The following is a 22,756-nucleotide window of genomic DNA, read 5'->3' as shown; positions in this document are numbered from 1 at the left end:
TGAAACCGACCGCGTATAATTCGCGCACTGAACACTTAGTACGCACTTCTCTGCGCGCAAAGCACATAAAAATGGATTGGCTTTGAATGTAGATGAGGATGGTGTGGGAAAACGCGATAATTCACTGTTCATTAATGGTTTTAATCAAGGACAAAATTTCGAATGAATATTTTCACCGAATTGTAATGACAGCACAATGTAATGTCTATGGAAGTTTCTAAAAGGCTTCTAAAAAGCTTCGTACAACACGGTGTTCAATACAACTCGGTTTGCGTGCATTGTCAATGCAAAAACAGCGGTCGATCCTAATAACGCGATTTACCGCGGGGAGCTGAAACGAGGCCACGCAAGTTCGTCGGCGATATTTTTGCACTGAAACTTCGAATCGAAAAGGGAACAACGGCATTTGATAGAGCTGGATTTTCTCAATCACGTAGGTCAAGTTTTTTACGTGAATTTCAGTGTTAAATATTCTTATCCAGCAAATAAACATTAGGCGCTCGATTAGTAGTAGGTCCAACCATACCCCTGATAGTGCACAATCCGCGCAAAGGGGTAACAAAGCGTACCCCTAACAAAACGCGCATTTGCATCCTACCCCCCTGTCCACTGCGCGCAATGAACAGTTTTTATCGCTCATCTCTCTATATTTACTTGCACTTGGTGCCCCCAAAAACGTATGAAATAAGTTCCGGGGGAGTAAAAAGGCAACCTGAGTTTGCGATTGTTCTCACAGTGGTTCAATCTCAAGTAACCCCGTTCTCCCCCACCCCCACCCTCCGTCACCTACCGATTTATAATTTAACCTTGATAGCTAGAGCTAGTCTCTCCCTCTATATTTACTTGCACTTGGTGCCCCCCAAACAATCCCCATAATTCAGCGCGTTTATTCAGAAGTTTATATTCCACTAACCCCGTTTTCCCCTCTTTATCTAGTTCTAGCCGCGCAAGCCTTCATTCACATCGATAGCGAATTAAGCTTGATAGCTAAAGCTCGTCTCTCTATATTTACTTGCACTTGGTGCCCCCAAACAATCGCCATAATTCAGCGCGTTTATTCAGAAGTTTATATTCCACTAACCCCGTTTTCCCCTCTTTTTCTAGTTCTAGCCGCGCAAGCCTTCATTCACATCGATTAATAGCGAATTAAGCTTGATAGCTATAGGAAGATCTCTATATTAAGCTTGATAGCTAGAGCTCGTCTCTCTATATTTACTTGCACTTGGTGCCCCCAAACAATCGCCATAATTCAGCGCGTTTATTCAGAAGTTTATATTCCACTAATCCCGTTTCCCCCTCTTTTTCTAGTTCTAGCCGCGCAAGCCTTCATTCGGATCGATAGCGAATTAAGCTTGATAGCTAGAGCTCGTCTCTCTATATTTACTTGCACTTGGTGCCCCCAAACAATCGCCATAATTCAGCGCGTTTATTCAGAAGTTTATATTCCACTAACCCCGTTTTCCCCTCTTTATCTAGTTCTAGCCGCGCAAGCCTTCATTCACATCGATAGCGAATTAAGCTTGATAGCTATAGGAAGATCTCTATATTAAGCTTGATAGCTAGAGCTCGTCTCTCTATATTTACTTGCACTTGGTGCCCCCATAACTTTTTTTCTTACACGATCTGCCGAATCACACGCGGATGGATATCTCAAAGTTGTGGAACATATTAGCGATCTACGCGACAGGTATCTCTCATCAAAATATACAAGGTAAAACCTGAAAACGTTGATGTCCCCTGGGGACATCAAGTACATAGCCGAAAATGGGAAATAGCCGAAAATGGGAAATATTAACCAAAAACGTTCAGTCTCAGAACTTACCCGAACGGGGTCAGGCTAGACTCGGACTCGGGGATAACTCGGCCTCGCTTTGCTTGACGGCGGGATGAGTTGTATTGATTGTCCCTCTGGATTGTACAGCGTTGTACAGGTACTATCCATGGGAGCGGCCTGTATAAACTACATTGTAGCGTTCTGGCTACTCGCAGTAATGGTCCGAGTTGTTACAACGCGCGCATCAAAAAACTCTTTGGCGCGCATGCAAAATTAGTGTGCGCCTCTCAAGCACCGCTAAAAACAATCAAAGACACTTGATAAACAACAACAAAAACTTCAAAGACCGCGCGTCTCAGCAACTGAGGTGATGTGCGTATACTAATAGGATTGAGGACCGCGCGCTGTCCATTTGTTTTGTATTCTCATGGTCGGACATCCGGGTATTTTGTGTGTCACGGGGTCATGGATAGCGGTGGAGTGAAAACAAACAGTCGCGTGAGCCTGGAGTGGTAACGCTGTACGTGTTTTCTGCCGGGGCGCCCCGCGAGCATAGCGCTAGCGCAAGCTGTACTACTGTAGCTGTGCGGGCGGCAGGATTAGGCCTTAGGCCTACCCTAAATTAGGCCCTACCCTAAGCTACAGTACTAACGTTAGGCTTATAGACCTACCTGAAGTTTCTATGAGGTACTAAGTAAGCGTAGATATCGGGGTAGGGCCTACTCAAAGAGGTTCTACTGCACATCTGGCCATTTTGTCGGGTCGTTGATCCAGAGTCCTGCCGCGATTTCATACGGGCACAGGTCCAGTCCGGTTGCCTTCAACTTGGCAAAATACCGGGACCGATCGATCGACAGGATCCAGATTTTTAGAATACTGCTGGCAAGACATGATGCATGTATCTCATGAATGATGGCACAAATGACAAAATGAATAATGAAAAACAGTCCCCATGTCTGCGTAGAGTTGCACATAAGTTATACGCGTCGCACATGCACAGCATGCAATATGCGCATTATGCAGGCTTTAGCGCTTGCAAGCTGTTTGTTTTCACTCCAGTCAACCGGAAGTGACGTGTAGCCGACCGCAAGAATAGGATTAGCACGCACTTTCCTGTCTGCTCATCAAGGCCTCGTTTGGTACCCGTAGTATAGAGTACTGATGAACATGGCGATCACGAACTGTGTGTAAATTGTCTGAAATAGGGTCGAGTTTTCCCTGAGACCGAGTTAGTCTGGAGCCTTCTGGAATAAAAGTCGGTCTACCGACTTTTATCATTTTTCTCAAAATACTCCAAAATGACTCATCATTCCGGCAAACCGCGTCAGCCAGGTAAGTTTCTTTGTAGACTCTTTCTATATATTGCAAGCAAATATGAAATGGTGCCAGACGGGTTCTCAGGCCCTTACCAGAACTTTGTTTTCACTTTAATCTGCTAGGGCGAGGCGCGCCGTGCAGCGGAGGGTTTATGACGTAACAAAGGCTTCTATATTGGGAAATCGGGCGACTTTCAGCACACAATGCTATAAGTACGTATGGGTGGAAATCGCTGATATCTTCTTCTTCTTCTTCTTCTTCTGATTATGTCTGCCTCCTTCAATAGGCTGAAGATTCTTGCAGACTGTGCTATTTACATTGTAATACAGTTTATTTACAGATATTTACAAGCACATAGAAAATTTGAAGAAAATAACTAGCCACTGTGATCAACCATTAGTCGGTTTCGGAATAATCCCACAAATAATGGCGCTGAAACAATTTCTGACGACAGGGAATTCCAGTTCCTTACAGTTCTTGGAGAGAACGAATGGCGATGCGATTCAGTTCTCGAGTATGGTACCTGATAGGAATGTGGTTGCGAGGCTCTCGTCAGCTGAGTTACCTGTTTGATACTATAGTCCTGTGCTGAAATATGAGTAAGATTATTGTGTATTTTGTACATCGTAATTAGCCTGTCATTTTCTCTGCGCTGTTCCAGAGTGGTCCAATCAAGTACTTGCAGCATTTTGGTTACACTTGAGGTGTTATGGTAGCGATTTAAAGTGAATCTCGCAGCTCTCCTCTGGACCATTTCCACTTTGTGGATGAGGTTCCTGGAAGATGGGTCCCAAACTGTGGACTCAACAATTGGTCGAACCAACGTTTTGTAAGCTGTGGCTTTAACATCAGAAGATTTTATGCGAAGATTGCGTCTTAGAAATGTAAGGACGTTATTGGCTTTATTGACAGTATTATTGATGTGTTGGGGCCACTTCGAATCAGAATCGATGGTTGCACCCAAGTACTTCCCGGAGTCAACAGATTTAAGAGGTGCGTTATTAAGATGATACACGTGTTGCACCTTTCTGCTTTTAAAATTATTTACATTATAAACAAGTGTATTTACACTATGTACAAGATTAACATTTTGAAATTGATAAGTGTACTTACATTACTTATATTATTACTGATATTGAAGTTTTTGCTTTGTGGATTACAAAATAAACAAGTTTATTCCAATTATGTGTACTCCAATAAATTCTTCTTGAAGACTTTACAACAATTTTTACGAGAGGATGTATAACGTAAATCAGTTGAAAGATTGTTCCATATTTTAACACCTGAATATGCTATTGATCGCTTCCCTAATTCTGTTCTGACAGTTTTTAGTTTAAAATTGCACATTTCTTTGTTTCTTGTTTCGTATGCATGGTCAATATGAGAAAAATAATACGATGCTTTTTGAGGTAGGTTATCATTCAATAGATCATAGATAAATATTCCAATTAGGTAGCTATGTTCCTTAAATACATCCAATAATTTTAGTTCATACAATAAAGGTGCTGAGTGATGGCTGAAACTTTGGAATGTTATCACTCTCAACATTCTCTTTTGTAGAATTAGAATAGGATTTAAGAAAGTTTCGTTTGTTCCGCCCCAGACCTCCAATCCGTAGGTTATGTGAGGTAGAATAAAAGCATTGTATAACAGTAGCAGTATTTGTTTAGAGACGAAGTGTCGTATTCTGTACAAAAGTCCTTTTTTTTTTTTTTTTGCTTAAAACAGTGCATACGTTATTGATGTGTTTCTTCCAATTTAAGTCTTCATCAATACAGATTCCGAGAAAAGATATTGAATCACCTGACTCTAAAACGGATTCGTTAATTGACAATTGACCAAATATTTCAATTTTTCTACGCTGCTTTTGAAAACCATATACTTAGATTTATTGATATTAACTGTTACCTTGTTTGAATTACACTATGCAATCACATCTTTTATATTCTTACTAACATCTGCTAAGTTTATATTATGCTCATTTGTATTGAAAGTACGAAAAAGATTAGAATCATCGGCAAATAATCTAAAATTGAAATATGAAGTTGAATTGTGTTTGATGAAGCCCTAAAATCTCTTCATACTCTCAAATTCTGTGGTATCTTCATCGATAGAAAAAAATACATTCCACATACAATGTAATTCCAATAAGCCCTCCTTAGCTCTTGTTGCAGTGATTTCTCTATGGAAGAACAAGATCAGTGGTGGAAATGAGCTGCACGCTTGGCGGAGGTCTGCGCTCTCAGAGTGCTTTTCTAGTTTGTTAGTTTGTTTGACCCTGTGCAAAATAACTCAAAAAGTAGTTAACGGATTTGGATGAATCTTACAGGAAAGATTGAAAATGACACAAGTAACAGATGATTAAATTTTGGTAGTGATCCAAGAATTTTGGGGGAATTTATGAAGGATTTTTGATATTTTCACAGGTAGGGTCAATCGAACTTGGGAGTTCAAGCTGCGTATTTTTGAAGTTTTCAAACGCGCACCCAAAGTGCGTGCTCCACTTTCTGCTAGGGCGAGGCGCGCCGTGCAACAGAGCGTTTATGACGTAACAAAGGCCTCTATATTGGAAAATAGGGCGATTTGGGAAATCGCTGATCTCTAGGGAAGAGCCCAAAGAGCTTTTCCCCAGGGGTGGAGAGGAGAAAAATCTCCTCGGTGGAGATCTCTCAGAGTGCTTTTCTAGTTCATTCTTGTTACTAATCCATTTGAACAGAATAAGGCAAAAACAAAGCAAAATAAAAAACATAAAGAAAATTACAAGAAAATCAAATGGAATATAGTAACCAGTCATGCCAGTGGTAACCAAGGTAACCAGTGTGTTTTAGTTTTAATATACGGTTCCACCTATGTTGGTTTATGTATTTCGAATGATTTTATTGCAATCATTACCGCTGTTATTGCTAGTTTATACTATACTGCTACTACTGCTACTACTACTGTTCCATTATTTTCAATGCCAGTGTATGTCATAACATTGCCGCTCCGTTGTAGTAAATATCATGTTGCTGTCTATATTCCGTTTGGTTTTCTTTTGATCTTCTTTTGCCTTGTTTTTGCCTTATTCTGTTGATATGTATGCAAATTGGTTGCTTTTCTGCTTTTGTGTTTACGTCCTTGAAAAAGACCGGCAACTCGGACGAAAGCTCGGGAGAATTAAAGGCTATTAGCAAACATACTGCAACGTCTGCGAGCAGTCATTCCTCCGTTACACACACACACACACTTATATATATATATATATATATATATATATATATATGCTATATATATATATGTTGATTATATAGTGATTTATTTATCTATTTATTCATTTATTTATTTATTTATTTTGATTTATAGTTGTATCAACACTTGAGAAAGGGCGGCGAGACGCTCGAATATTTGTGTGCAGAAATAAACCGCTGGTGCATACAGCATGAACTTTGTTCCACTTTTATATACATATATATATATATATATATATATATATATATATTATATAATATATATATATAATTTATGTATCTATGTTTGTTGTTGTTATTATTATCTTATTGCAGCTGGTACCGCATGTGAAAATAAGAATCTTGCTATCAGCTGTGGCTCATTGCGGATCAAGGTTTCAACCGCCAACTACGGTAGATTGTCAGCGAGTGTCTGTGGGGGCCGGCCCATTGACAGAACCGACTGCCGCAACGGCAGAGCGAGGTCCACAATGTCCATTGCTTGCAACGGCAAATCGCACTGCATCATCCCGGCTACCAACCGGGTATTCGGTGACCCTTGCAGTGGAACAAGGAAGTACCTTGGCGTCACGTACACCTGCGTGCCTTCCTTTATCATGCAGAGAAAATACGTCTGTCAGAATAGAATGCTCAGCCTTCGCTGCCCAAATGGACGGAAGCTGTCGGTAGGGTATGCAGCTTTCGGACGCCGGAGTTCGTCCATCTGTAGCACACAGACGTCAATGCAGATCGCTCCATGCCGATCTTCAAAAACGGCTTCTTCTATAGTAAGGGCTAGATGTAACGGGAAGACGTCTTGCTCGCTGCCTGCTTCAGTCAGCGTGTTTGGCAACCCATGTCCTGGTATTTCCAAGTACCTGAAAGTTCTTGCTCAGTGTAAGTATCAAGAGTTTTTAGTTTAAAAAAAAAAAAAAAAGCTTTGATTTTAGTTCTAAAAAAAGTGCTGGACACGATGACATCAGTAATTTTCTTTTAAATCTGGTAACATCTTCAATTGGGGATCCTTTAGATTACATATTCAATTTATCTCTATTTGATGGCATTGTCCCCGAAAGTATGAAAATAGCAAAAGTCATCCCCATGTTTAAAAAAGGTGACAAATTAGATTGTATTAATAAATGACCAATTTCTTTGTTATGTACATTGTCCAAACTTCTTGAAAAAATTGTTTATAAAAGAACTGTTACATTTTTTTTTTAAATTCAATAATATACTTTGCAATTTATACTACACATGCATTATTAAGTTTTCTGGGGGAAAAAAAAAAAACATGCTATTGACAGATCTTCACATCTAATAGGTTTGTTTCTGGACTTCTCCAAGGCCTTCAACACCATTAATCATGATATTTCATTAGATAAATTGCATCATTACGGAGTGCGTGGGAAGGCCTTGGAGTGGTTCAGGAGCTGCCTCATGAACAGGAAGCAATGTCTCTTTAAATGGTTGTAACTCACAAATGTTAGATATCAAATAGGGTCCCACAGGGAAGTTCATTAGGTCCGCTTCTGTTTCTTGTTGATATAAATGATTTTTTTTTTTTGTAGGTCATCACGATGTTCCTTTTTTTTTTTCATTCTCTTTGCGGATGACTCAAATTTATTTTCGCACAATAATCCTCTTACTCTTGTAAATACAATAAACTTTGATTTAGAAAATGTCGCCCAATGGATAAAGGCAAATAAATTATCTCTCAATCTTCAAAATACGAAATATATGTTGTTGTTTTTTTTAGGAACTCTATAGAGACACTACCTGTTGACGTTGTTTTTGATGGGACTCCACTGGAAAAATGTTTCCCATGTTAAATTTCTGTGAATAACAGTTGATAATAAGCTTTCATGGAAATTTCGTATTGATAGTAAATGCAAAACTATTTTACGAAATAATGGGTTTAATTAACAAGATTAAATTTTGTCTTCCTTTGTCGTCCCTGTTTATATCATACTCATCTCTCATATTGCCATACTTAAATTATGGGAAGGTTTTTCTTGCCTGGTGAAATACATATCAAACACTCTTAGATAAATCACTTCTATTACAAAAGAAGTCACTCCGTATTATATTTCATGCTGCATTTTTGTCTCATATTGACCCGTTATTTTTTGAAAACAAAATATTGAAAATTAAGGATTTGTATTTTTATAGTTTAGGGCAATTAATGTATAATTATGATAAAGATAATCTTCCAAATATATTTGGAATAATGTTTCCAATAAATCAATCCGTTCACAATTATCCAACAAGACGATTGAATGAATTTCATTTTCCTTTTTTTAAGAACTCTGCTGGCTCAGAACACCTTCATCTACGATGGGCCAAAGTATTCGAACTCCCTTCGTTCCTTACGATATAGTAACAGCAAGAACTTTGAATTCTTTCATGAATAAATTGAAATTATTTTTATTGAAATCTTATAACATACAACCGAATTAGGTTCGTTTCATTATCTCAATTACGTCATCATCTTTCTTTTATATATGCATTAATCAATTACATATCAATTATTTTCTATTATTAGAGTGAAATAATTCATCTGTCAAAATATAAGTCCTCCTCACATGTTACTGTTATTTAACCGTGTATTATTGTGTCTATTCTCTCCTTTTTATATGTCCGCTCTTCTGCATTATTTCCGGTATATGAACCCAATTCTTCGCAATATAGGTCATTCCATACTCCTACATCATGGGATCCAGTTTGCTTGTGTCCACGATGTCATGTGTCGCAGTTTCATTTTTTTTTTCTTTTTCCCTTGTTTTTTTTTCCTTTTTTTTTTTCGTTCCTTCCTGTTATTTCATTTTATGTCAGTTGACATTGGTTTCTTTGATTTTGTTTCATATATTTGCTTGTACAGTGAAGTCATTACTCGTTCTCTTATGTATTTCTGAGGGTCCCTATCGTACAAGCTTGACTTTTTAGTGGGACCCTCCATTTCCATTCCCATCCTTTTACTATGCATAGGTATATACCTTAAAGTGACTGTACAGTACTGGTTGAGGTGGAGATTCAGGTTTATAACATTCCTAAGTGAGATAATGAGAAACCTCTTATGAAATACGAAAGAACATGTAATTTTAAGAAGAATTCAACGTTTATTTGATGAAAATTGGTTTTCAAATGGCTGAGATATTTAAAAAAAGGTGATAATAATAAAAGGCAACAGGCCAGGATCTCTTTGTTTACCTTGTTTTTGGATATCTCAGCCATTTCAAAACCGATTTTCATCAAATAGACTTTTGAAACCCCGTATTGCATGCTCTTTGACATCTCATACAGTGGTTTCTGAATATCTCGCAAAACGTTAAAAGCTAAATCCGCACCCCAAACAAAACTGTACATATCCTTTAAAAATGCAATTATGTTGTTACTCACGATCAAATGTATTTTGTTATTGTACGTCTTTGAATTTATTACAAATATGTTCTGTTAATGCTTTGTATATAATTTCCCTGTTTATTTAATGGAAATGAAAATAAAGTTGAATAGAGGCAGTGTATTCATGAACTGAAGCAGTAAATCTCATAGCCCCGAAACACACATATACCAGCCTGAGCATCATGAAGAAAATCATGGGATATACCCAATCCCAAAGACCGCATATCTAAAGATGATATTGAATACGAAGTCGAGGAGTACAATATAACTTTTTTTTTCCGATCATCGCACTTTTCACATTTTTCCCTAATCGTATCTGTTTTTTTCAATAGAAACAACAACAGTTTGGATTAACAATCACCAACTGTGTGACAGTGGCACCAATCTTTGCCAACATAGGGTCAAGAAGCTTAAAGAATGGAAGCCAGAAGAAGAAAAAATACGTCAATAACAAGCATGAAAATTTCTCAATCTTTAACAAACAAAAACAGTAACTTCAAAGCAGAGAGAGGGAGAGAGAGACAGAGAGAATCTACATAATGACAAAAATACCTCATTCAGCAACATTACATTAAGATAGTTAATAGGGAGTGAGATACAGAGACAGAGAATTGAGAAGGGTTACAAAGTATTCTATAGTGACAAGATTACAATTTTTGAAGAGGTATGAATAACTATGTCTGTCACTGCATTCCCTCTCATACACATAAACAAACACGCACACATACACACACACACACACACACACACATACACACACAATCCAAATCCTGTCACTGGTTAAAACGATAGAGTGGCAAATCGTGATATGATTTCTTTGCACTCTAATAGGAGAAAGAAATAATAGACTTTCTAGTCTTGTATCGTTGCAACATTTATTGCCATGATAACATCAGTGGTAAGGACTTATTACCATATTTTTCGTAAACCCTTCAGACTTTATATAGGACATGTGTTGTTCATTCATTAGTAATCATGTAATTTAAGTAAAATTTTTGAATCAATGCTAATGAGTAAAATTCATATGAATTATAGATTCGTTAATAATCATAATTGTAATCGAATTCTGATTTCAATGCAACCCCTTACAATTAATCAATACTGACAATATCCTGTGTATGACAGAACGTATTTCTGTTTTACATCTACATCTTTTCCCAAAGATAAAGAATAAACCGAATTTGAATGACGTATTTACTTATCTCATTTTTTCTTACAAAAGGAAAACAAATTTTCAAACAGCTACATTAAATTCCACCCAATGTTAGTGAGGTGTTACCATAGAAAGAATTTACCTAGGATTGACTGACATTAGTGTACGTGTTCATGACTTTAAACCGTTCATGTTTACAGGCGTCAGTGCGTAGTCGTGACGGAGGATGTGGCTTAACCCTGATAGGCTGGAACGGATTTACGGATGAACGACCTCGGCACCTGAACACTTCTCTCAGTGTGAATGACCACCTCAACTAGCATCCTGGCGGAAAAAAAAACAACAACCAAAACGTACCTATCTTTTGACTGATATCACTTCATGGAGATTCTCATTCATATTTACTTTTTTTTTCTCACCTTCATGAAGAGACAATAAGACAATACTGAATTTCAATAGCAACAATTTCAGCTGCATGGATAACATGACATCGCTTTGAATATCCAAAAATAATGTGAATATCCACTTTAGTTTGTTATAATTATCGCTTTCGCAGGCCTTTTCGAATGATCTCTGAGGATACGAAGTGCGCAACGTCGGAATATATTTTCTCAAGGACAAGTCAAATCGCTTAACACATAGGAATGGGAATGCAACATCATTATACTTTTTCTATATAATGAAAGTAAATGTTCCACTGCATTTTATCAATTCAAAAAGTAGTGACCTGAGATTAAGATTGGAAAAACATTTGCAAATGGTACCGGGGGAAATTTAAGAACATTTTTGAAGAAAGACAATAGAAGATAATCTTGAAAGGAAAAGAAAGTATGATTGTGCGCTTTGACACACACACACACACACACACATATATATATATATATATATATATATATATATATATATATATATACAGAGAGAGAGAGAAAGAAGACATCATCATGACTGTGACAGAAATACTAATATTCTTGTCCAAAATGCCAAAAAAGTGCAGCATTCTTGACACATTGACATTATACATTGCATTATTACTCATATATATCTCATATTAATCATATATATATATATATATATATATATATATATATATTGTGTAAAAACAAAAACAAAACGTTCAAAAGACAGAACCCTTGGCAAGGGAATTCATTTCTTGAATCCCTTGACTGTGACACCAAACACGTATTTAACAATTATACCGACACAAAGCAAGTTCAAATAAAAAATCTTCCGTGGAAGACTTAATGGCAAAAGATATGTGCATGCAATGTACATGTACAATCTAATCTTTAGCATAGCTTAAAAGCATTGGAATGGAACAAAAGAAGTTGATTGTAATTTTTAAAGAATATTATGTTTGTGCGTTTCTACATTCAGACAGTATGTTGACATTGTGACATTGTAAATTGATACATATTTTTAATGCTAAGAATTGAGTTACTTTGGGAAATCTGGTTTGACACTAAAATTCAACCATTGTTCAAAGATGCTTCTAAATCTTGTGGGCTCTGACGCAAAATAAAAGCATGCAAGATTCAAGTGGATAAAATGACAGAGACCAAATTTAGTAGTTTTACGTTTTACGTAATCATTATGTCATATCAAAGAGATCAATTATAATCACCCTAAGCTTCTAGACTTTGTACCTTTCATGAATTCGGGAGTCTATTTACGAGATGAATAAATATTCCATATTCCATGTACTCATAATAATCAGTCCATAAACGGGATTTACATGGATACGGTATTACGTTGGTCAGTCACAGTATGATTTATGTTAAATGATATAATCATTATCAGTGGGTGTTTTTTTTTTTTCATTATTGACATTCTTAAAGATTGACATGTATTACAATCTGTTCTTCATTTTTTCATACTATTACTTATGTCAGTATTATCGTGTCGGGCATTCATTGTTGTTGCATGCGATATTCTCGATATCCTATCCTCGCCAGGAAATAGAATTTAGAATAAGATGCACAACAATCTCTGAAGCTTGTTATACCTCCTTACTGTCAGTCTCACCTTCTGGTAAATGAAAAATAGCCTTTGTTATCTCATAACGTTTTCTTTTCCGTCAAAAAGGTAAACAAGAATAAACAATAAAATAAAGTTCGCATTTCAATACTTATGCGTGCGTGCTCTTATTTCAGGTGATGAGAGAGCTTTGTTATTATCATTTTTTTTTCAAGTCCAACTTGAGGCCGTATTCTTGTGTGTGTTTGTGTGTGTGTGTGTGTGTTTGACTATATGTTTAGGCGTACTCCCAAGGAAATATTTCAGTCTGCAGGAATGTTTTCAGAATGAGCTCTATTATCACGATTATCAGTTTAAGTCGAAATAATTCAACATGTTCTGTTTGGGTTTTTTTTTTTAATTGATGGTTACTTGTAATAATGTACAATCAAACATCAGTTATATTTTGAAAAAAAAAAGAATGTTATATATCAATGGTTGTCACGTGCTTTGAAAACAATATCTATACTGCTAGATACCTATCTGAGAACAGCAGTGATCTATCGAAAAGAGTATGCTAACGTGAGAGAGTCTGCTGATTCAAGATGAACGTGAACAATCTCCACCTTTATCTCTCTAGGCCTATATATATATCATTCATATCCTATAACATGCAGAAACACAAACATCGATAATACTGCTGTCCGCCTTCCCTTTCTCATTGCAATTTATTCGTCACTGAATTTTGACACCAAATGTGAAGAGATAAATACAGGCCCACTAAGACAAAAAACCCCAGATAATGGATTGTATGTGTCGGTTGATAAACGGAGAGATGTGTGATGAAGGTAATAACCACGAACCCCGAATCCCACAGCGTCATTCGCATGAACACTATACTTCACTTGCTCTATTCATTCAATAATCTTACACACATGGGTCTGATACAGTATGTGTAGGTGAGAAAGAGCTTAAAGCCTCAGGCAAAGCAAAAAAAAAAATGTGAAAAATGAATTAGAACAAAGCAAAAAAAAAAAAAAAATAGACATACACACACCATGGCAAAAACACGATGCTCGCATGTCACCCATGTGTCTCACGTAAGACCTAGATGGTAATGGGTGTAATTCCCTTATTAAATGTAAAAACCGTTTTCCCCTTTTCTTCTGTTATCTTTTTATTTTTGAAAAAAAAAACAGCAATGTGCTACATCTTCTCTATTGCTTCTTCTTTTTCTCAAGATTTTTATTCGTACGATTTATCAATCTCCATCTCTTTCATCTCCTACTGAAAACAGTTACAGTTTTGTTTTTGTTTTTGTTTTGTTTTTTGTTCCTGAGGTTCCTTAATCTGAGTATGAAATAGCATTTTATTCCGAAGGTTCTTTAATCCAAAATTGAATACGGTTCGTCAATACGAAAATGAAATTAACTTCTTTTAGTGACAAAGTTCTGTGTTGTAATGAAAAAACTTGTATGATATTACCCAACGAAAATCCCCCTCACCTCATGTCTGTCTACATTCACTGAAGCATGAAGGCCATAGTTATCTGCCGAGGCGGAAAAGCTAAACGCTCCTTATCTACTATCAACCTATCTGGGTAGAATTTAGGATACTTTGAAATTGAGTTTTCTCGATCAGACGTAGATGATTTTTTTAACGCATTACATATTGTACGAAAGGAAAGTTAATAGATATTTAGGCTACGATTTCATTTTTTTCGCCATAGATTGCCGATAGGCCTGAAAAACTCACGCAAACGAAAATTTGTTAGAGTTAATCGTTTTAACTCATGCATAAATTATGAACAATGAGTCGTGCATCGAATGAATGAAGAGAAGGATATCTTTCAATTTCATGTACATCTCATAAAGCAAATTTATGATTATGATGGCAAAATTTTGCAGTGATACTCTCGGACACGCTGTGTCTAAGCATGTCCACGAAGTGAATTGTGTATAAGTACACAAGCGTGCACACACACACATACACACACACACACACACACACACACACACACACACGTGTGTGTGTGTGTGTATGTGTGTGTGTGCGTGTGTGTGATAAAAATCTAAAATGGCATTAAAACGCTTTATCCTGGCGAGGAAAGCGCAAGTTTTAGAAACAAGACACCGACCCAGGGATGCGATGTGATGATTAAAATCATACACACAAGGGTATACGTCTGCTGGTCGGACGGATTTCAAAACTAACCTGCTTGTGATGGAATGCGTCAAGTCTGGTGGCTGCTGCTACAGCACATTGTAACCGCGCAGTGTGCCTGTGCGTGTTTGTCGTAGTATTGTAGTATTTATAATTATGAATTATGTATATGTATATGTATGTATATCTATATCTATCTCTCTCTCTCTCTCTCTCTCTCTCTATATATATATATATATATATATATATATATATATATATATATATGTGTGTGTGTGTGTGTGTGTGTGTGTATGTGACCGTGCATCACAAAACGTCGCACCCCTTGATTTTACACGAGGACTCCAAAAAAGGTGAAATGGGTCAACCAGGTCAATCTTGAGTTTTCCATATTTTCTGAAAGAGCTATCCTACATTATTCTTTAGTTTGATATGATAACATGAATGGGAAAGTGTGTTTTCAGCAGTTTTTCTACAACCTTTTTTGGGGGGAGAACAGAATGATTAGGTATGTCTCAGAGTCCCCTTTTCATTTCTTCAAATCCTTTACACATTCTTTACTTTCAAGTCTAATAACTTTTGAAAGGATAACTCTACTGCTTTGAAAGTTGGCATTAATCATGGGCAGAATGTGTTAAAGGGAAGATAAACCCCAAGAGCAATGTGGATTGAGTGAAAGCAGCAACATTAGTAGAACACATCAGTGAAAGTTTGAAGAAAATCGGACAATCGATGCAAAAGTTATGAATTTTTAAAGTTTTGGTGTTGGAACCGCTGGACGAGGAGACTACTAGAGGTTATGACGTATGAGTGGACAACAATACCAAGAAAATATAAAAAAAAAAGTTCTGCAAAAATCCATTTTTCATGAAAATTACAAATTCCATCAACTTGATATTGACATATGTTAGGGGTAGCAATTATTCCCCCTGCTTTTTGAAAGAGGTTGGTCCATTGCTCTTTCATAATTCTAGAAAAGTGAATTTTTGTTGAATTTCCTTTATATTTTCTTTGTATTGTTGTCTACTCATACGTCATATCCTCTAGTAGTCTCCTCATCCAGCCGTTTCAACACCAAAACTTTAAAAATTCATAACTTTTGCATCGATTGTCCGATTTTCCTCAAACTTTCACTGATGTGTTCTACTAATGTTGCTGCTTTCACTCAATCCACATTGCTTTTTGGGTTTACCTTCCCTTTAATAGATCATCCTCAATTTCATCTTAAAGGGATCGTACGGTTTTGGTTGAGACCTAATTTCAGGTTTCTAACATTTTATGGTGAAATAATGAAAAACCTCATGAAATATGAAAGAGCATGTAACTCTATGAAGAATTCAATGTTTATTTGATGAAAATTGGTTTTGAAATGGCTGAGATATCCAAAAAAGAGTGATTCTAATAAAGTGTGGGACCCACACTATTACAATCACTTATTTTGACTTTGTTTTTGGGTGTTTTAGTCATTCCAAACACGATTTTCACCAAATAAACTTTGAATTCCTCTTAAATTGGTATGCTCTGTACTATATCATAAGTGTTTTCTTGGTATCTCACAAAAAGTTAAAAGACCAATTCTCATCTCCACCAATACTGTACCACCCCTTCAATTTAATAATCCCTTCATTGTTGTTGCTCCGGTGGGTTACATCCCATATATTGTCCCTTTGATTGCACGGCTAGCACGGCTTGGTAATGACTAAACGCTTAAATAGACCCTCTACTTCAGAGCCTCTTTTCTCCGCTCACACTTTTCCAGAGTGTGTGCTTTCTTTCCAATACTTCGACAGGTTAGGGGAGTCCATTTGAATAAGCCAGTTCGGAGTTCCACTTTGCGCATAAGCAGAAACAAGGTCATGCGGACCAACAGGCATGTTGGTTTTTAATTTCACTGGGATAAGCATCTGTAATGTAATGATTATTCATGAATACTTATAAATGCTGCTTGCCAGCACATCCACCTGGCAGCAAAAGTGGTATTTGGCAAATAGAAAGAGATCGTCAATACATTCAATGCAAAATAACGAAATGGATGCTTTTCCAAGTGTTAATTCACGGATCATTCTGGTCATCTGGTCGACGCATGTTCATTCTTTGTTTGAACAGGATCAATGAATTCCATAAATTGTTATGTAAAGCTTACGCATTATGTCGCTCTAAAACGATTGAAGTGCCCCTAACCGACTGAGAAAAAGGAAAGGTCATTCGGACCAATGTGCCCATGAGCTAAATCCGAACTGGCTTATTGAGTTATACATCATTTGAAGCTTAGAGTCTGCTTTTTAAGAATTTGTCCTTGACTGAAAATCCATTTTTGGCGACTTCTTGTTGGTTTTGTGATGCAGGGTCACATATACATTACTAGGTGTGTTTATATACCTACGTGTATATAATGTCTATATTTGTCGTCAACCATACGATTAAATTGTTTATGAGCAGGTTCGATGGCCATTAGCTTCAAGGTTCACTCAGCTTATCAGCTTAGGAATAATATGCGAATGAATCTTTGAAAGATAGATAAGGTTATCTTGTTATACATTTTGTAGTGCTTTGTTTAATGCTTTTACTTAATTTAAGTACCTGTAATGTTTTCTCCTTCTTTGGTATTTCAAGGCTTTTTTGTTATTTTCTCGGTCTGTCTCTATTTCTCAACCATACGGTCGAATTGTTTCTGAGTACCTTCGATGGGCGTTAGCCTTCATGTTCACATACCTTATCAGCTTCTCATTAATATGCTACATTATCATCTATATAGGACGTTTTAGCGGCGCATTAAAAACGCGTATTGTAGTCCGCTCAATTTTTACCGTTCAATATCAGAGCATATTGAACGAAACGCATAGGCCAACGTATTAATTCCCCATAGGCTACCGTTGTTACTTGCCGTTCAAGATCATGCCATATTCAATTTTATATACCTCATAAGTAAGATTCTTTTCACTGATTGGTCAAAAGTATATCATGTGACAAGGTGTAGTCCCGTCTATCTTGCCTTAGGGTTTTCATGTAAGTGATAGAAAGGCAAAACCCTCGTGATAGAAAGGCAAAACCCTCGTGATAGTCAAAACCCTCGTGATAGAATTCGTAAACCCTCCGCGACTTTTGTACACATAACAAGTACACTAGATTTTGCGCGCGGTGTCCGCAACCCCTCCAAGGACGTTCACTACGCGCATCGTATACAACACATGCACAATCATCACACTAGCGCACAGCAGGCATGTTTCAACATGGCATGGCGATCGAGTGCTCCTCCGTGATTTGAAGCGAGTTAAATCAAAGATCGTACACTTTGTCTTTAGGATTTCTTAGGATCCCGAAGCAAATCTCAACATGTTGGAAATATCGAATTAAAACACGAGCGACGGGAAGCTGGCTAATAACATACTGTATTGCTGTAATCTGCCAAGATTTATGCAGGAGCTCGCAGAAGGCCGCGTGAGTACTGGGTAGGGTCTGTACGAAATATACGAAAACCACGCAAGCGATCGCTGCCAAAATGGCCTAGAATTTACTTCGCATTTGACTAGCCCTAGATCTTGACATAGCTAGTTATTAGTTGTGCTAGACCTAGTCTTAAACGATGAGGTATATAAAACAAATATTAACTGCTCTGTATTCGGATGGTGATGGAAATTATCACTCCCTCGGTGCTTTTCATACCGACCCTTCTATCACCCCTCGGCTTACGCCTCGGGGTGATAGAAGGGTCGTTATGAAAAGCCCCTTGGGAATGATAATTTCCACCATCATCCTCATGAGCAGTCAATATTTGTATACTGTCTCTATTGCGCGAGCGCTTAAGCGTTTTTGTTACAATTCACCAGCGCGCAAGCATCTTGCTAGTTGTTTGTTTCATGTACGCAGTTTTAGGGGCTTCCTCTTTTCAGCGCTGGAATGTGACTGCCGAGTTATCTTCAAAGACGAGTAGAAGCCAAGTAATTTTGTGCAGTTTACAAATGCTTGCTCTACTTGATTGTATAGATGATAATAATTATATTGGATGGCCTTGATTCATGGAATACCAGGGAATATTGCACTTGTTAGGGCCAATATTGCACTCATCTTCGATTCGTGCAATATTGGCCCTAACTCGTGCAATATTCCCTGGTATCCCATTCATAGCCATCCAATATAATATAATTATTGAAGGATAGATAAGATTATCATTGTGTTCATGTTATTCATGTTCTCTTTTACTATTGTATTCCAAGGTATTTTTTATTTGCTTGCTCCGCTCTGTTGCTTTCGTAAATGTAAGGAAACGTGCATCAGCAACAATGGCAACCTATTAATAGGTTTGTATCTGAACAAAACGGATCATCATGGATTGAGTTGTTTATCAAACTTAACAGCAAAAACAAATAAATATACATTGTAGATAATAATAGGTGATCACCATCCGTCTTCCTCCGTCTGTGTGTTTGATGTAAATATCGGGAACATTTAATATGTATTTCGGGTTTTTTTTTTTTCAGTATCGTCTAGCATGTGGTTGAAAGAAGAGGTTTATGCATTGTTGAACCAGTGTTTCTCTAATATTGATTTATTGTTGTTGTTGTTGTTCATTTTCCATCTGTGAAGATGGCTGGATAGCCCATATTCAGCTACACTAAGCTGGTCTTCCATGGGGTCCAGTTGGATGTGGGGTGGGACCACTTCACCGGGTTAGACACCCTGCTCTTTGCGATGAATGAATGAAGCGGGATCTTTTACGTGCATGAGCTGTGACTCTCTCTTACACGGGACCTCCATTTTATGTCCTATCCGAGGCACAGAGTGTTTTGCCTCTTGCTAGAGGGGACGGTATGTTTACACACAACATTGCTCAGTCCAGACTCGGGTTCAAACCCGGGCCGCGTGATCGTGAGGCAGACGCGCTATCGACTGAGCCAACTCACCGCCCTTTATGACTATGTTGTTATGAGATAAATTACAGTGTTCAATTTAAAACCTTTAGAATCGGCAAATCTGACAGTCTGACGTGCTATGGAAGGGAGCTGTAAAGGAGTTAGAATTTAAGGTGCAGAAAACAAACAAAAGAACAGACAAACAAACAAAATTTTGCTCGCGTGTTCACAGCCTTGACATGTTCGCCTGTTTCTGTAGTTTGAATCCTAAAGCTGTATCACACTATAAGTGTAGGTTTGAAGGTTATATGCCTGAATTACAGAAATATTCAAAATTTCATTCACATTGATTTTTTTTTTTTTTTTTTTTTTACAATTGCGTGTTCATTGAGTTCCTTGATTCATAAAATCATGTTAATTGCGTATATTAAATTTTTGTTATGCGGAATATACAGAGTAAAGAGTTGGAATTGCTAACTTTGATAGTCTATACAGCACACGAGGTCTTTAGCTTTAGATTAGCTTTCACCTTGGTCACGCTGTACCTTAAGGCTATACACTTTTATAGTTCATTATTTCTCACAGAATATTTGACTATGGTAATTTCATATGCTTTCTACCTGTTAGGTCAATGGAAAGGGAAACTTCACACATGAGTGAACACATTCGTTTTTCTCTTCCAAAGCACAAAAGCAAAAAGTATTGCAAAAATAGACAAGCTGTCATTCATGCGTATGTGCTATTCCAAATAGCAAAAGATGAATTTCACACAATAAGAAACACAAATTAATTTGCAAAGAAAGGCAAAATAAAAGGGGTTGAATGAAGAATCCTGTGTCAAATCCAAATTCAAATGACGTTAGGGAAGAAGCAATATTAACAAAAATGATAGAGAATTTCTATAGGAATGTTATTTCAGATTAAGAACTTCAAAAGTGATATTCAATTCTTAAATTTGGCTCATTAATTCTTATATTCCTAAATTAAAAGAATTACATAAAGACATTCTGACCATTTCATCACCTTTGCGACTTAATGCCTGAGTCATTTGAAGTTGGAGTTGACAGAAAAATTTATGTTTCCCCTATAGTTTCCCACTTTGTATTTCTTATAGGAAATTAAAAGATACAAGAGAACGATTTTTTTTTTTTTTGGCTAATCGTTCATGATTGTGTCTTATTATTTAAATTGGTCTTTTCGTATTATTTTTATCTTAAAGGATAATTATACATGCTAATGCATTATTGAAGGATATATAAGCTTATCATGTTATTCTTGTTTTCTCTTTCTTTGGTGTTTCAAATTTTTCTTTATTTGTTATTTGCTTGCTCCGCTCTATTAATTCGTTAATGTAAGGACACTTGCAGGAGCTAAATTTGGTTTGATGGAACTGCGATTATCCATCGCAATATCTGGTCTTCGACCCAGGGCGCAATGTGATAATTTAAAGGGGCATTCCAGACGATTTTCATAATTGCACATCACGTAGTACATAAATTGACAACTCCATGTATAGGTTTGTGGAATTTATAGTGGTTCTTGAGCAGAGAAACAACGCTCTGAAAAACCTTAAACAAATTACACTGAACAAGGATGATGACATAGGAGGCTCACATATTTCAGAAATGCAGCAGTGTAATTCCATTACAATACCACTTGCTTGCGAGTTCACCTGTGTATAATCTATGCATGCCTTCTTCTTTTGTTCTGCTTCCTTGAGCCCCAACTCATGCATTCTTATGGTGACTCTGCCATGTCATCATCCTTGTTCATTGCAGTTGGTTCTAAATTTTGAAAATATTCCTATTCTTCATCCCAATTATCATAAATTCTGAAAAACTGTCCTCAGTATACTTGATTTATAGTTATTCAAATGTAAAAATCTGAAAATCATCCGGAGGACTCCTTTAAAGAATGATGCAATCTCCCTTATACCTCACGTCACAAGGGTCAAGTTTGTACCCAGATAATTAGTAGACATAAAGATAGTCTTTCAATTATCACCGACCCTGGGACAGTCACGCGTATGTTTGATGTAGGTACATTAACGACATGCACAGGATTGCAAGAAACGAGGACGGTTGATTAGCTTGCAAAATATATTTTAAAAAAAGAACATCTTAAAAGGAAAAGTCCAAAGGATTAGTTATGATGCTCTGTAAATATGTTTCTCCCCGCATAAAAACAACACCTGTGACTTGATGATATTACGTTATTGAGTGGCCCTGTCATGGAATACCAGGATGTGTTGGGATAAGGATAAGCATTATACGTATAGCGTCAAAAGACAAATCGTTTTGCTGACTTCTATAAATATGTTCATAGATGTGATCAAAAAGACCTAAAGTATACGATAATGGTATCGAGGAACTAAGAGAATACGATGGATCCAAGAAGGAGGAAAGAGGGCAAGTGGCAAAAGGTTAGGAGGAAGAACGAAAATGACAAAGGGAAAAGAAGGACCAAAGTAAAAGAAGATAACAGAAGAATATTGACCGATTCGGGTTCGTTGAGGGCAGCAGACATTTTACGGCACAGGGCGCAGCCATAGTGGGTGTATCAGCCGACCCCCCCTGCTCTCCCCCACCCAGGGGCAACATGTTTACACGCACTTGTAACAAAGGTTCGCGCACTAAGCAAGCATTCGCGCACTCAGTACGAGACGCCTATTGGCTAAAGCAGTTTTTCATTCTGCGCGCGTGCTAGTGTAGGGAGAGGGGTGGGGGAGTGCGGAGGGGGGGGGGGGGGGGGTCGGCTGATACACCCACTATGGCTGCGCCCATGCTAAAAATACACATAGCGCGTCACAGAATCGGTCAATAGGCAGAAAGGGAGTTAGAGGATGGATTAGCGGTGCAAGGGGAAAAAAAAACCGAAAGGTACCGCGGAATTTGCATAACAAATTTTGATTTGATTCGAGTTTCATTTATTGGATTCTGCA

The 22,756-nt window shown here is 37.3% G+C and overlaps 2 protein-coding genes across 2 annotated transcripts; one reads left to right on the top strand and one right to left on the bottom strand.

Moving 5' to 3' along the window:
• Positions 1 to 3,467: 3,467 nt before the first annotated feature.
• LOC140241117 (uncharacterized) lies at positions 3,468 to 6,645 on the bottom strand. The gene is made up of 2 exons (XM_072320885.1): positions 6,641 to 6,645; positions 3,468 to 4,119 (listed from the first exon to the last, which is right to left on the bottom strand). Exons 1-2 carry the CDS (start codon positions 6,643 to 6,645, stop codon positions 3,468 to 3,470), a joined length of 657 nt encoding a protein of 218 aa, XP_072176986.1.
• Positions 6,646 to 6,788: 143 nt separating this feature from the next.
• On the top strand, positions 6,789 to 7,220 carry LOC140241116 (L-rhamnose-binding lectin CSL3-like). The gene has a single exon (XM_072320884.1). It carries the CDS (start codon positions 6,789 to 6,791, stop codon positions 7,218 to 7,220), a length of 432 nt encoding a protein of 143 aa, XP_072176985.1.
• The last annotated feature ends 15,536 nt before the right edge of the window (positions 7,221 to 22,756 follow it).

Source organism: Diadema setosum, chromosome 17 (assembly GCF_964275005.1).
Source record: "Diadema setosum chromosome 17, eeDiaSeto1, whole genome shotgun sequence".
NCBI lineage: Eukaryota > Metazoa > Echinodermata > Echinoidea > Diadematoida > Diadematidae > Diadema > Diadema setosum.
The sequence above is the reverse complement of the archived record's forward strand: the minus strand, read 5'-3'. Positions and strand labels throughout refer to the sequence as shown.